Source organism: Ranitomeya imitator, chromosome 1 (genome assembly GCF_032444005.1).
Source record: "Ranitomeya imitator isolate aRanImi1 chromosome 1, aRanImi1.pri, whole genome shotgun sequence".
NCBI classification, from domain to species: domain Eukaryota; kingdom Metazoa; phylum Chordata; class Amphibia; order Anura; family Dendrobatidae; genus Ranitomeya; species Ranitomeya imitator.
In genome coordinates, this window is record NC_091282.1 from 667,104,238 (window position 1) to 667,121,477 (window position 17,240).

Here is a 17,240-nt window from a genome sequence, read left to right on the forward strand (position 1 = left end):
ATACATACGTATGTAACACTGGGGACATAGGAGGTACACTAGGAGAGGGCACTGTACGTATATAGGAGGTGCTCACTGTATATACATACGTATGTAACACTGGGGACAACACTACTATATAGGTATAGGAGGTACTCTATATATCACTAGGGGAGGACACTGTACGTATATAGGAGGTGCTCACTGTATATACATACGTATGTAACACTGGGGACATAGGAGGTACACTAGGAGAGGGCACTGTACGTATATAGGAGGTGCTCACTGTATATACATACGTATGTAACACTGGGGACATAGGAGGTACACTAGGAGAGGGCACTGTACGTATATAGGAGGTGCTCACTGTATATACATACGTATGTAACACTGGGGACATAGGAGGTACAATAGGAGAGGGCACTGTACGTATATAGGAGGTACTCACTGTATATACATACGTATGTATCACTGGGGACAACACTATATAGGTATAGGAGGTACTCTATATATATCACTAGGGGAGGGCACTGTACGTACATAGGAGGTACTCACTGTATATACATATGTATGTAACACTGGGGACAACACTACTATATAGGAGGTACTCTATATATCACTAGGGGAGGGCACTGCGTATATAGGAGGTACTCACTGTATATACATATGTATCACTAGGGGAGAACACTACTATATAGGAGGTACTCTATATATCACTAGGAGAGGGCACTGTACGTATATAGGAGGTACTCACTGTATATACATATGTATCACTAGGGGAGGACACTGTACGTACATAGGAGGTACTCACTGTATATACATATGTATGTAACACTGGGGACAACACTACTATATAGGAGGTACTCTATATATCACTAGGGGAGGGCACTGTACGTATATAGGAGGTACTCACTGTATATACATATGTATCACTAGGGGAGAACACTACTATATAGGAGGTACTCTATATATCACTAGGGGAGGTGTTATGGCTGGCAATCAGGCAACACAGCGTGCAGTAATCAGCGCACATACAGAGATCTGGCAAAAACCCAAAACAATAGGACGAGCTCTGAGACGTGGAATCTCTGTAGACTGCAGTACCTGAACTGTCCTCACACAACTGGAAGCAGCAGTGGATTGCGCCTATCACTACCTATGCAACTCGGCACTGCCTGAGGAGCTGACTAGCCTGAAGATAGAAATACAAGCCTGACTTACCTCAGAGAAATACCCCAAAGGAATAGGCAGCCCCCACATATAATGACTGTTAGCAAGATGAAAAAGACAAACGTAGGAATGAAATAGATTCAGCAAAGTGAGGCCCGATATTCTAGACAGAGCGAGGATAGCAAAGAGAACTATGCAGTCTACCAAAAACCCTAAAACGAAAACCACGCAAAGGGGCAAAAAGACCCACCGTGCCGAACTAACAGCACGGCGGTGCACCCCTTTGCTTCTCAGAGCTTCCAGCAAAAGATAATAACAAGCTGGACAGAAAAAACAGAAAACAAACTAGAAGCACTTATCTAGCAGAGCAGCAGGCCCAAGGAAAGATGCAGTAGCTCAGATCCAACACTGGAACATTGACAAGGAGCAAGGAAGACAGACTCAGGTGGAGCTAAATAGCAAGGCAGCCAACGAGCTCACCAAAACACCTGAGGGAGGACGCCCAGAGACTGCAATACCACTTGTGACCACAGAATTCACAACAGTACCCCCCCTTGAGGAGGGGTCACCGAACCCTCACCAGAACCCCCAGGCCGACCAGGATGAGCCACATGAAAGGCACGAACAAGATCTGGGGCATGGACATCAGAGGCAAAAACCCAGGAATTATCTTCCTGAGCATAGCCCTTCCATTTGACCAGATACTGGAGTTTCCGTCTAGAGACACGAGAATCCAAAATCTTCTCCACAATATACTCCAATTCCCCCTCCACCAAAACAGGGGCAGGAGGCTCCACAGATGGAACCATAGGTGCCACGTATCTCCTCAACAACGACCTATGGAATACATTATGTATGGAAAAGGAGTCTGGGAGGGTCAGACGAAAAGACACCGGATTGAGAATCTCAGAAATCCTATACGGACCAATAAAACGAGGTTTAAATTTAGGAGAGGAAACCTTCATAGGTATATGACGAGAAGATAACCAAACCAGATCCCCAACACGAAGTCGGGGTCCCACACGGCGTCTGCGATTAGCGAAAAGATGAGCCTTCTCCTGGGACAAGGTCAAATTGTCCACTACCTGAGTCCAGATCTGCTGCAACCTGTCCACCACATAATCCACACCAGGACAGTCCGAAGACTCAACCTGTCCTGAAGAGAAACGAGGATGGAACCCAGAATTGCAGAAAAATGGAGAGACCAAGGTAGCCGAGCTGGCCCGATTATTAAGGGCGAACTCAGCCAACGGCAAAAATGACACCCAATCATCCTGGTCAGCGGAAACAAAACATCTCAGATATGTTTCCAAGGTCTGATTGGTTCGTTCGGTCTGGCCATTAGTCTGAGGATGGAAGGCCGAGGAAAAAGATAGGTCAATGCCCATCCTACCACAAAAGGCTCGCCAGAACCTTGAGACAAACTGGGAACCTCTGTCAGAAACAATATTCTCAGGAATGCCATGTAAACGAACCACATGCTGGAAGAACAAAGGCACCAAATCAGAGGAGGAAGGCAATTTAACCAAGGGCACCAGATGGACCATCTTAGAAAAGCGATCACAGACCACCCAAATGACAGACATCTTTTGAGAAACGGGAAGGTCAGAAATGAAATCCATCGAAATATGTGTCCAAGGCCTCTTCGGGACCGGCAAGGGCAAAAGCAACCCACTGGCACGTGAACAGCAGGGCTTAGCCCTAGCACAAATTCCACAGGACTGCACAAAAGCACGCACATCCCGCGACAGAGACGGCCACCAAAAGGATCTAGCAACCAACTCCCTGGTACCAAAGATTCCTGGATGACCGGCCAGCACCGAACAATGAAGTTCAGAGATAACTTTACTAGTCCACCTATCAGGGACGAACAGTTTCTCGGCCGGACAACGATCAGGTTTATTAGCCTGAAATTTCTGCAACACTCTCCGCAAATCAGGGGAGATGGCAGACACAATGACTCCTTCCTTGAGGATACTCGCCGGCTCAGATAACCCCGGAGAGTCGGGCACAAAACTCCTAGACAGAGCATCCGCCTTCACATTTTTAGAGCCCGGAAGGTATGAAATCACAAAATCAAAACGAGCAAAAAATAACGACCAACGGGCCTGTCTAGGATTCAAGCGCTTGGCAGACTCAAGATAAGTAAGGTTCTTATGATCAGTCAAAACCACCACGCGATGCTTAGCACCCTCAAGCCAATGACGCCACTCCTCGAATGCCCACTTCATGGCCAGCAACTCTCGGTTGCCCACATCATAATTACGCTCAGCAGCAGAAAATTTCCTGGAAAAGAAAGCACATGGTTTGAACACTGAGCAACCAGAACCTCTCTGATAACCCCAACACGACCACATCATGCAAATTATGCAGTACCAAAAAGCGAATAACTTCCTGATGTGCAGGAGCCATGCACATGGTCAGCTGGGCCCAGTACTGAGGCTTATTCTTGGCCAGAGGTGTAGCATCAATTCCTCTCAACGGAATAGGACACCGCAAAGGCTCCAAGAAAAATCCACAACGTTTAGCATAATCCAAATCCATCAGATTCAGGGCAGCGCCTGAATCCACAAACGCCATGACAGAATACGATGACAAAGAGCACATTAAGGTAATGGACAAAAGGAATTTGGACTGTACAGTACCAATAACGGCAGAGCTATCGAACCGCCTAGTGCGTTTAGGACAATTAGAAATAGCATGAGTAGAATCACCACAATAGAAACACAGTCTGTTCAGACGTCTGTGTTCGTGCCGTTCTACTTTAGTCATAGTCCTGTTGCACTGCATAGGCTCAGGCTTACTCTCAGACAGTACCGCCAGATGGTGCACAGATTTACGCTCGCGCAAGCGACGACCGATCTGAATGGCCAAGGACATAGACTCATTCAAACCAGCAGGCATAGGAAATCCCACCATTACATCCTTAAGAGCTTCAGAGAGACCCTTTCTGAACAAAGCCGCTAGTGCAGATTCATTCCACAGAGTGAGTACTGACCATTTTCTAAATTTCTGACAATATACTTCTACATCATCCTGACCCTGGCATAAAGCCAGCAGATTTTTCTCAGCTTGATCCACTGAATTAGGCTCATCGTAAAGCAATCCCAGCGCCTGGAAAAATGCATCAATATTACTCAATGCAGAATCTCCTGGTGCAAGAGAAAACGCCCAGTCCTGTGGGTCGCCGCGCAAAAAAGAAATAATAATCAAAACCTGTTGAATAGGATTACCAGAAGAATGAGGTTTCAAGGCCAAAAATAGCTTACAATTATTTCTGAAGCTCAGGAACTTAGTTCTGTCACCAAAAAACAAATCAGGAATCGGAATTCTTGGTTCTAGCATCGATTTCTGATCAATAGTATCTTGAATCTTTTGTACATTTACAACGAGATTATCCATTGAGGAGCACAGAGCCTGAATATCCATGTCCACAGCTGTGTCCTGAAGCACTCTAATGTCTAGGGGAAAAAAAAGACTGAAGACAGAGCTAAGAAAAAAAAATGATGTCAGGATTTCTTTTTTCCCTCTATTGGAAATCATTGAGTTGGGCTCCTTGTACTGTTATGGCTGGCAATCAGGCAACACAGCGTGCAGTAATCAGCGCACATACAGAGATCTGGCAAAAACCCAAAACAATAGGACGAGCTCTGAGACGTGGAATCTCTGTAGACTGCAGTACCTGAACTGTCCTCACACAACTGGAAGCAGCAGTGGATTGCGCCTATCACTACCTATGCAACTCGGCACTGCCTGAGGAGCTGACTAGCCTGAAGATAGAAATACAAGCCTGACTTACCTCAGAGAAATACCCCAAAGGAATAGGCAGCCCCCACATATAATGACTGTTAGCAAGATGAAAAAGACAAACGTAGGAATGAAATAGATTCAGCAAAGTGAGGCCCGATATTCTAGACAGAGCGAGGATAGCAAAGAGAACTATGCAGTCTACCAAAAACCCTAAAACGAAAACCACGCAAAGGGGCAAAAAGACCCACCGTGCCGAACTAACAGCACGGCGGTGCACCCCTTTGCTTCTCAGAGCTTCCAGCAAAAGATAATAACAAGCTGGACAGAAAAAACAGAAAACAAACTAGAAGCACTTATCTAGCAGAGCAGCAGGCCCAAGGAAAGATGCAGTAGCTCAGATCCAACACTGGAACATTGACAAGGAGCAAGGAAGACAGACTCAGGTGGAGCTAAATAGCAAGGCAGCCAACGAGCTCACCAAAACACCTGAGGGAGGACGCCCAGAGACTGCAATACCACTTGTGACCACAGAATTCACAACAGGGAGGGCACTGTACGTATATAGGAGGGCACTGTACGTATATAGGAGGTACTCACTGTATATACATATGTATCACTAGGGGAGAACACTACTATATAGGAGGTACTCTATATATCACTAGGGGAGGGCACTGTACGTATATAGGAGGTACTCACTGTATATACATATGTATCACTAGGGGAGAACACTACTATATAGGAGGTACTCTGTATATATCACTAGGGGAGGGCACTACGTATATAGGAGGTACTCACTGTATATACATATGTATCACTAGGGGAGAACACTACTATATAGGAGGTACTCTATATATCACTAGGGGAGGGCACTGTACGTATATAGGAGGTACTCACTGTATATACATATGTATCACTAGGGGAGAACACTACTATATAGGAGGTACTCTGTATATATCACTAGGGGAGGGCACTGTACGTATATAGGAGGTACTCACTGTATATACATATGTATCACTAGGGGAGAACACTACTATATAGGAGGTACTCTGTATATATCACTAGGGGAGGGCACTGTACGTATATAGGAGGTACTCACTGTATATACATATGTAATCACTAAGGGAGGACACTGCTATATAGGAGGTACTCTGTATATATCACTACGGTAGGGCACTATACGTATATAGGAGGTACTGTATATACATATGTATCACTAGGGGAGGACTCTACTATATACGAGGTACTCTATATATCACTAGGAGAGGGCACTATATGTATATAGGAGGTACTCACTGTATATACATATGTATCACTAGGGAAGAACACTACTATATAGGAGGTACTCTGTATATATCACTAGGGGAGGGCACTGTACGTATATAGGAGGAAACACACATTCGCCAGAAGTCTCGCTACACTCATCAGGAGGGCGTTAAACTAGAAGAAGAGGGGACGGGAAGAAAAACATTAGACTCGAACAAAGAAGACCCAGGAAAACATACTCAGAAGGGAGGCAAGAACATTTCTAAAACAATCCACAGCAAGGAGATTGGAACAAAACAAAATCCTCTAAACTGCATGCTCGCAAACGCCAGAAGCCTGACAAACAAGATGGAAGAACTAGAAGCAGAAATATCTACAGGTAACTTTGACGTAGTGGGAATAACCGAGACATGGTTAGATGAAAGCTATGAGTGGGCAGTTAACTTACAGGGTTACAGTCTGTTTAGAAAGGATCGTAAAAATCGGAGAGGAGGAGGGGTTTGTCTAAAGTCCACTTTAAGGGAGGATATTAGCGAAGGGAATGAGGATGTCGAGTCCATATGGGTCGAAATTCATGGAGGGAAAAATAGTAACAAAATTCTCATTGGGGTCTGTTACAAACCCCCAAATATAACAGAAACCATGGAAAGTCTACTTCTAAAGCAGATAGATGAAGCTGCAACCCATAATGAGGTCCTGGTTATGGGGGACTTTAACTACCCGGATATTAACTGGGAAACAGAAACCTGTGAAACCCATAAAGGCAACAGGTTTCTGCTAATAACCAAGAAAAATTATCTTTCACAATTGGTGCAGAATCCAACCAGAGGAGCAGCACTTTTAGACCTAATACTATCTAATAGACCTGACAGAATAACAAATCTGCAGGTGGTCGGGCATCTAGGAAATAGCGACCACAATATTGTACAGTTTCACCTGTCTTTCACTAGGGGGACTTGTCAGGGAGTCACAAAAACACTGAACTTTAGGAAGGCAAAGTTTGACCAGCTTAGAGATGCCCTTAATCTGGTAGACTGGGACAATATCCTCAGAAATAAGAATACAGATAATAAATGGGAAATGTTTAAGAACATCCTAAATAGGCAGTGTAAGCGGTTTATACCTTGTGGGAATAAAAGGACTAGAAATTGGGTTTTTCCTATGTGGCTAAACAAAGAAGTAAGACAGGCAATAAACAGTAAAAAGAAAGTATTTACACTACTAAAGCAGGATGGCACCATTGAAGCTCTAAAAAACTATAGGGAGAAAAATACTTTATCTAAAAAACTAATTAAAGCTGCCAAAAAGGAAACAGAGAAGCACATTGCTAAGGAGAGTAAAACTAATCCCAAACTGTTCTTCAACTATATCAATGGTAAAAGAATAAAACCTGAAAATGTAGGCCCCTTAAAAAATAGTGAGGAAAGAATGGTTGTAGATGACGAGGAAAAAGCTAACATATTAAACACCTTCTTCTCCACGGTATTCACGGTGGAAAATGAAATGCTAGGTGAAATCCCAAGAAACAATGAAAACCCTATATTAAGGGTCACCAATCTAACCCAAGAAGAGGTGCGAAACCGGCTAAATAAGATTAAAATAGATAAATCTCCGGGTCCGGATGGCATACACCCACGAGTACTAAGAGAACTAAGTAATGTAATAGATAAACCATTATTTCTTATTTTTAGGTACTCTATAGCGACGGGGTCTGTTCCGCAGGACTGGCGCATAACAAATGTGGTGCCAATATTCAAAAAGGGCTCTAAAAGTGAACCTGGAAATTATAGGCCAGTAAGTCTAACCTCTATTGTTGGTAAAATATTTGAAGGGTTTCTGAGGGATGTTATTCTGGATTATCTCAATGAGAATAACTGTTCAACTCCATATCAGCATGGGTTTATGAGAAATCACTCCTGTCAAACCAATCTACCGTATATACTCGAGTATAAGCCGACCCGAGTATAAGCCGACCCCCCTAATTTTGCCACAAAAAAATGGGAAAACTGATTGACTCGAGTATAAGCCTAGGGTGGAAATGCAGCAACTACCGGTGAATTTCAAAAATAAAAATAGATACCAATAAAAGTAAAATTAATTGAGACATCAGTAGCTGCGTTCATATATCCCCATATCTGCCCCATACTGTGCTCTGCTGCGTTCATATATCCCCATATCTGCCCCATACTGTGCTCTGCTGCGCTCATATTGCCCCATAGATGCTCGGTATAAGTCTGTGCCATGGCCGCTGCTGCAATAAAAAAAAAAAAAAAAGCCATACTCACCTCGCTGATTGCAGCTCCCAGCGTCCGGTCCCGGCGTCTCTCTGCTCTGACTGATCAGGCAGAGGGCGCCGCGCACACTAGTGCGTCATCGCGCCCTCTGACCTGAACAGTCAGAGCGCAGATAGACGCCGGGAAGATGGATCGGCGCCCGGCGGCTGGAACGTGGACAGGTGAATATAACATACTCACCTAGTCCTGGCGATCCTCGCGCTGTCCCCGCCTGTCACAGCTGTCTTCGGTGCCGCAGCTTCTTTCTCTATCAGCGGTCACCGACACCGCTGATTAGAGAAATGAATAGGCGGCTCCGCCCCTATGGGAGGTGGAGCCGCCTATTCATTTTTCTAATGAGCGGTCCCACATGACCGCTGAAGAGAGGAAGAAGCTGCAGCGCCGAAGCCCGTGGGACGGCAGGGACAGCGCGAGGATCGCTGGGACTAGGTAAGTATACCTCAGCGCCCTCTCCCCCTCACCCGCCGACCCCACCGCTACCGTGACCCGAGTATAAGCCGAGGGGGGCACTTTCAGCCCAAAAATTTGGGCTGAAAATCTCGGCTTATACTCGAGTATATACGGTAATCACTTTTTATGAAGAGGTAAGCTATAGGCTGGACCATGGTGAGTCATTGGACGTGGTATATCTCGATTTTTCCAAAGCGTTTGATACCGTGCCGCACAAGAGGTTGGTACACAAAATGAGAATGCTTGGTCTGGGGGAAAATGTGTGTAAATGGGTTAGTAACTGGCTTAGTGATAGAAAGCAGAGGGTGGTTATAAATGGTATAGTCTCTAACTGGGTCGCTGTGACCAGTGGGGTACCGCAGGGGTCGGTATTGGGACCTGTTCTCTTCAACATATTCATTAATGATCTGGTAGAAGGTTTACACAGTAAAATATCGATATTTGCAGATGATACAAAACTATGTAAAGCAGTTAATACAAGAGAAGATAGTATTCTGCTACAGATGGATCTGGATAAGTTGGAAACTTGGGCTGAAAGGTGGCAGATGAGGTTTAACAATGATAAATGTAAGGTTATACACATGGGAAGAAGGAATCAATATCACCATTACACACTGAACAGGAAACCACTGGGTAAATCTGACAGGGAGAAGGACTTGGGGATCCTAGTTAATGATAAACTTACCTGGAGCAGCCAGTGCCAGGCAGCAGCTGCCAAGGCAAACAGGATCATGGGGTGCATTAAAAGAGGTCTGGATACACATGATGAGAGCATTATACTGCCTCTGTACAAATCCCTAGTTAGACCGCACATGGAGTACTGTGTCCAGTTTTGGGCACCGGTGCTCAGGAAGGATATAATGGAACTAGAGAGAGTACAAAGGAGGGCAACAAAATTAATAAAGGGGATGGGAGAACTACAATACCCAGATAGATTAGCGAAATTAGGATTATTTAGTCTAGAAAAAAGACGACTGAGGGGCGATCTAATAACCATGTATAAGTATATAAGGGGACAATACAAATATCTCGCTGAGGATCTGTTTATACCAAGGAAGGTGACGGGCACAAGGGGGCATTCTTTCCGTCTGGAGGAGAGAAGGTTTTTCCACCAACATAGAAGAGGATTCTTTACTGTTAGGGCAGTGAGAATCTGGAATTGCTTGCCTGAGGAGGTGGTGATGGCGAACTCAGTCGAGGGGTTCAAGAGAGGCCTGGATGTCTTCCTGGAGCAGAACAATATTGTATCATACAATTATTAGGTTCTGTAGAAGGACGTAGATCTGGGGATTTATTATGATGGAATATAGGCTGAACTGGATGGACAAATGTCTTTTTTCGGCCTTACTATGTTACTCACTGTATATACATATGTATTACTAGGGGAGAACACTACTATATAGGAGGTACTCTGTATATATCACTAGGGGAGAGCACTGTACGTATATAGGAGGTACTCACTGTATATACATATGTATCACTAGCGGAGGACACTGCTATATAGGAGGTACTCACTATATTCATATGTATCACTAGGGGAGAACACAATGTATATAGATGGTACTCACTGTATATACATATGTATCACTGGGGAGGATACTGCACTATATAGGAGGTACTCTGTATATATCACTAGGGGAGGGCACTATACGTATATAAGAGGTACTCACTGTATATACACATGTATCACTAGGGGAGAACACTATGTATATAGATAGTACTCACTGTATATACATATGTATCACTAGGGGAGGGCACTGTACTATATAGGAGGTACTCACTGTCTATACATACTGTATGTATCACTAGGGGAGAACACTATGTATATAGATGGTACTCACTGTATATACATATGTATTACTAGCGGAGGACACTAATATATAGGAGGTCCTCTGTTTATATCACTAGGGGAGGACACTATATGTATATAGGAGGTACTCCCTGTATATACATATGTATCACTAGAGGAGGGCACTATACATATAGGAGGTATTCACTGTATATACATATGTATCACTAGGGGAGGACACTGTATATAGGATATACTCACTGGATGTAGCAGGTACTCACTGTATATACATATGTATCACTAGGGGAGGATACTGTATGTCAGTACTCACTGTATATACATATGTGTCACTAGGGGAGGACACCACTATATAGATGGTACTCTATATATCACTAGGGGAGGACACTGTACATAGATGGTATCCACTATATATACATATATATCACGAGGACACTGTACTATATAGGAGGTACTCCCTGTATGTAGATATGTATCACTAGGGGAGGACACTAAATATATAGATGGTACTCTATATATCCATACAGATCACTAGGGGATGGACACTACCTATATAGGAGGTACACTATGTATCCATATATATCATTAGGGGATGATACTATGTATATAGGAGTTACTGTATGTAGCAGGTACTCACTGTATATCCCTATATATCACTAGGGGAGGACACTACCTACATAGGAGGTACTCACTGTATGTACATATCACTAGGGGAGGACACTTTGTATATAGCAGGTACTCACTGTATATACATATATATCACTAGGGGAGGACACTGTACATAATGTAAATTATATATCTCTCGGAGGCACTCACTGTAATGGCTCCTCATCACTCAAAAGAAATTCAGCAAATTCTGTGCTCCCAAATTCAAACCGCCCCCTCCCTTCTGAGCCCCAGTGTGTCTAAACAACATTTAGCTCCCACATGTTTGGCATTTCTGTAGTGATGAGAGCCCGCCTAGTTTACAGGTGTGTGTCTCCAGAAGCATGAGCTGGGCATAATGTTCTGGTGACTGCAACGTACTGGTCACTACAACAGCAGTTTGCAATTTTCACTCAGCGACACCCACTGCTGCTTGTTTCTGGAAAACACCCATGGCGTCAAAGTCATCACTATATCTGTAAATTTCCAAAGGTTTAGAATTTCCTAAATGTGGTCACTTGAGGGGGGATTCTGCTCTTCTAGCACTTAGGGGCTCTGTATATGGAGTCTGCAAACTGTTCTAGAAAAATCTGCGCTACAGGAGGCAAATAGTGCTCCGTCCCTCCCGCGTCTCTCCATATGGCCAAGTAGCACTGTACAGCCACATATGGGGTATTTCTACATTCAGCAGAAATTGTGGGACATATTTTGGTGCCATTTTTACCCATTTCCCAGTGTGAAAATGTAAAACTTGGGGCTAACACACAATCTTTAGTGCTAAAAATGTAATTTTTTTTCTTTACTGCCCAATGGTATAAAGTTTTGGGGCACACCTGTGGTGTCAATATAATCATTGCACCCCTAGATGAACTCATTAAGAGGTGTAGTTTGTAAAATGGGGTCACTTATGGGGGTTCTGCTGTTCTGGCACCTCAGGAGCTCTGCCAATGTAACATGGCACCCTCAAACAAGTGCAGCAAAATCTGCACTGTAATATGGCACTACTTCCCTTCTGAGCTTTGCACTGTGCCTCAAAAGTAGTTTTCCACCACATATGGAGTATCGGTGAACTCTGGAGAAATTGCACAACACATTTTCGAGTCCATTTTCTTTTGTTTCCCTTGTGAAAATACAAAATTTGGGGCACATTTTTTTTGTAGTAAAAATGATTTTTTTTTAAGCTTTTTACAGCTCAACGTTAGAAACTTCTATGAAGCACCTGGGGGTTTCAAAGTGCTCACTGCACTAGATAAGTTTGGGGGACGACTCTAGGTTTGGTGAATGCCAGGAGACAGCGCCTGACTGCATTTTGCCAGCTATAGTTTGGTGGATGAGGGATAATGCTAATGGATGTTTTTCAGGGTTCAGCCTTGTCGCTTTATTTCCAGTGAAGGGAAATCTTAATTTAGCAAGAGATATTGTCGACACTTGTAGCTTCCAACTTTGTGAGAAGTTTGGGGAAGGTCTTTTTCTATACCTACAACTTAGTACACAGAGCAAAGTCCAAAAGACACTTTTGGGGTGGGAATTTTGTGTAGAAGACCATGACCGCACAGAACAAGCACCTTAACCTCATGCAACACCTTTATGATAACCTAGAATAGAGACTGTGAGCCCGGCCTCTCCTCCAATATTATTGTCTTAAATAAATATTCATCGAGAAACATGGGAATTTTTGCCCTATACCTCCAAAATCTCATAGGAACTTTCCCTGAAGAGTGGAAGCTGTTATAGCTTCCATATTAATGTATATGGATCTAAATTTGGAGGCCATAAAATCTTCTGTAGGTGTAATGTGGAAGGAGAGTGTAGCTTGAAAAATCATGACTGGACCAGATTGACTAGAAAACGGACAGACAACTACAAAAGATGACAGTCACTGACGAGTCTCTGGTAATATTAGGCTATTAGAGTACAATAAGTCTCACATAGCATGTTACACTGCCGACATCCCTCATGCCAGGTAGGGAACGTGTTAAACATTTGAATGCCTGTTGAGATGCCCCACCACCACAAACTTGGCATATTTCTTTGTACAAGCTCTTGATGGCAGACAGTAAGAATCACTCACAGGTTAAAAAAGGCACTGGGAGGCAGAAGATGGAGCCAGGTCAGACAAGCAGCAAGACCCGGCCTGGACATTCCCAAGGGCCACACAGGTTTCCGACTTCAGACCAGTATTCCCAGTGTCACACAGGGTACCCTCCCTCCTCCATCTACTACAGTGTTCCCCAAGTTCGGTCCTCAAGAGCCACCAACGGGTCATGTTTTTAGGATTTCCTTAGTATTGCCCAGGTGAGAACGCTATAATCTAGACTGGCAACAATTCCATCACCTGGGCCATACTAAGGAAATCCTGAAAACATGACCTGTTGGTGGCGCTTGAGGACTGGAGTTGGGGAACACTGATCTACTAAGTAAATGCTACTAGGCCAAGTAGTTAATTTCTACATGATCTTATGGGGGATCCTTTTAAGCAACACCTAAAATCCTGTCTTTTGTTTATCGATCCCTAACACAGTCTGATTAGATTACTGAAGACAAAACCTTTCTGACCGAGACACTGATCATTGCCAGGAATTGTGTAGCCAAATACTCTCAGGAGATCCCATAGAGTATAATTATAAATCAGCAGCGAGTCTCTAATTCACTGTAACAGTGCTGTTCTACTCCATAGACATTCTAAAGGGTCACTGTATAGTGAATCAGCTGCACGACATCATATAGATGCAGGACCTGGCAGTCAGACACAGCCAGACTCCTCCCGATAGATAACGCAGAGATGGTTTATTACAGGCTCTGCCTTTCCCATCGTTGAACAAGCACTGTGTATACACAATTGGAAGGCTCCATGTCTCCGGTCATTGGGACGAATATATTGAAATGCTACTCCAAAGTCTTCTATGGCCTTAAAGAGCATATTGTAAAATATATGAATACAAAAACAGGGAAATAAAAAGAAATTAAGACCATCAAAGATGCAATGTTTATATAAAATTTATATTAGTGTACCATAATACACCAGGTGTAAGAAAAATAAGTGAAATCCCAACCCTGAAGGGCATAAGTGAGATCGACCCTGTAAGCTTCCTTCATAGGATCAGTAGGACAGATCACAGGCGCTGCATCTTAGTTTCTATTGTATACAGAAAGCACTGCAGATGTGAACACGTCCTTAAAGACCGCACTGGCCTCGGCATACACAGGCCAACCAGAAGTCCCACTGCGCCTCATTTGTCACATTTTAGTTAACTCTGCATGCTCATGGCACCTCGATCATGAACGCCATGCTGTATCCAGTATACACGAGTGCATACAGACACATTCTTCTCATCAGGTAGGACCCTCTCTCTTCAAACATGTTGATGGTAAATCGACACAGATGTGGCATGGTTTCATTTCTCTTTCTATTGAAATTCTTTATTGTAACTATGTTACTAGTTGTCCAATATTAGAGCTAGTTATGCTTATGTTAGCAGGTTGTGTTATTACAATATTGTGCATCGATATATGTATTTGCACATATGCGGCACTAATTTGTCATGCATGTCATTTTCTGGTTGTTTGCAATTTTCACTATTATAGTGCGCTTTGCTAGGTCTATATGTCTGCATTTATAGTTATTGCATGTTTTGAGTGGCACTTATGATCTTTTGTATACATATTGCTGCAGCTGATATACTTACAAAAGGGTTGTACTAGCACCATTATTTTTACTTCTATTATTTGTCTTTATTTTTTCTATTTATTTTTTCCTTTTTCTACTTTCCCACTTCTTTGCCCTTACTTCCCATGGCTGTTTCCATATTTTTTTTTTTTACATTGCGCTGCTCGTTTTCCTCCTGTGTCGGCGTCCTTCCTGTCACCTGATGCCGGATCACGTGGGGCCCTGCGTGTTTCCAGTATCGGTGGACGGCGGTGACGCTGTACTCGGCTGGTTCAGTGAGCGGCGTTATATGTAAGTGCAGCGTTTCCGTTTTTAGCTGGATAAATAGACGCCATATGATACATTCTCCTTGCACCCCCTGAGGAAGGAGCTTGGTGCACCGAAACGTGTGTCGGGGTGGGCTGTGGGCCCCCCATTGCGGCGCATACCAGGTAATACTCCATTACAATAATTTGTATGGCTTTTCTGGGATTGATGGTAGGACATTATAGTAATACGCTAGATATTCATTGCAATACACGTGCATCTCCTGGTGGCCAATTCATTTATTTGTGGGTATGTTGTTGCAGTGGTGGCTACCCATAGCTCTTTTGATGCACTGCCATTCATTGTTCACATTTTCCCTCATCTTTGCTATTGTAGCTGTTCGTTTTTAGTATTCTGTAGATTTAATAAAATTTACATTTTTATGGGATCATACGATTGTGGCGTTGTGATATTTGCCATTTTCATTGTGCAGTTTTCCCCTTTAGGCTGTGTGCACATGTTGCAGATTTTTCGCGGGTTTTTCCGCTATAAGGCTATGTGCACACAATGCGGATTTTGCTGCGGAACCGCAGCGTTTCCGCAGCTGCAGATCCGCAGCAGTTTCCCATAAGTTTACAGTACCATGTAAACCTATGGGAAACCAAAAGTGCGGTGCCCATGCTGCGGAAAAAGCTGCGCGGAAACGCAGCGGATTATTTTCCGCAGCATGTCAATTCTTTGTGCGGAATCCGCAGCGGTTTCCCATCTGCTCCAATAGAAAACTGCAGATGGAAAACCGCAACGGAATCCACAGTAGAATCCGCAATAAATCTGCATTAAAAACCACAGCGGTTTTCCACTGCGGATTTATCAACTCCGCTGCGGAAAAATCTGCAGTGGTCCATTCTACGTGTGCACATACCCTGAAAACGCAAAAAAAACCCGCATACATTATGAATCCCATCATTTAGAATGCATTCCGCAATTTGTGCACATGATGCGTTTTTTACGCTAAAAAAACGCATTGCGGTAAAAAAAAAAACGCAGCATGTTCATTAATTTTGCGGATTTCCCACTATATTATTGCATTGGGCACCTCCGGAAAAATCCACAAAAAAAAAAAAACAACGCACCAAAAACAAGAGAAAAACGTGCAAAAAACACATGTGGATTTCTTGCAGAAAATGTCCTGTTTTGCTCAGGAAATTTCTGCAAGAAATCCTGAACATGTGCACATAGCCTTGCGGTCCTGATATTCATGCAGGAGACATAAGACTTTTTGTCTTAATATTACGATCATCTTTTATGCATGTAGAATGTATGCTACAATTGTGTTATTTTATGTTGATTGTTTAGTCAACTACAATAACTCATCTTTTTCATTCTCAAAACTTTATTTACAGTTACAAGCGGTCCACGTGCTGATTAAATCTACAGTTGCCAGTTTTTTACTACTAAGAAAGAGCAGTCACTTACTGGAACTATTCGGGATGATAACGAAGACAAGTTTGGCCTTGAGCTTAATAATACCACTTTGTACACAGTTACAACATAACAAAAAAGGCACGGACAAGGCTGTAAATCATTTGACAGCCTCCACTTTTTTTTTTGTCTGTTTGCATAAGCTACAGTTTTTACAGCAATTGCAAAGAAAAAATTTTTTTTTTATAAATAGCGACTTATGACTAGTAGAGTTACAGTAGCACGTCAGACAGGAAACAATGCGGCATTAGTGTTGTGCTTCGGATTGAGCTCGCCCTCATTTGCAGGCAGAAGGCAATCCTCCAAATATTACCCCAGCTCTCTGCTGGATTCATCTGTGCAGTCCGGATGGGTCAGTGTAAGAATCGGATGCTCATTTTCTGCTCAACGTCTACCTTCTCCAGAACCTGTAAAAAAAAAAAAAAAAAAAAAATTTTCTAAGAACAAAAAAAAAATTTCTTAATCCGCCTGTCCATGGTAAAGAGTG

At 43.3% G+C, this 17,240-nt stretch overlaps 1 protein-coding gene across 1 annotated transcript in view; it reads right to left on the minus strand.

The window, feature by feature from the left end:
• Window positions 1-16,646: 16,646 nt before the first annotated feature.
• Window positions 16,647-17,240, minus strand: part of CHP1 (calcineurin like EF-hand protein 1) — a 33,619-nt gene continuing 33,025 nt past the window's right edge. The window contains exon 7 of the mRNA XM_069729367.1: window positions 16,647-17,160. Coding sequence (XP_069585468.1) covers window positions 17,107-17,160 — 54 coding nt within the window. The 3' untranslated portion in view covers window positions 16,647-17,106. The remainder of the gene's footprint in view (window positions 17,161-17,240) is intronic.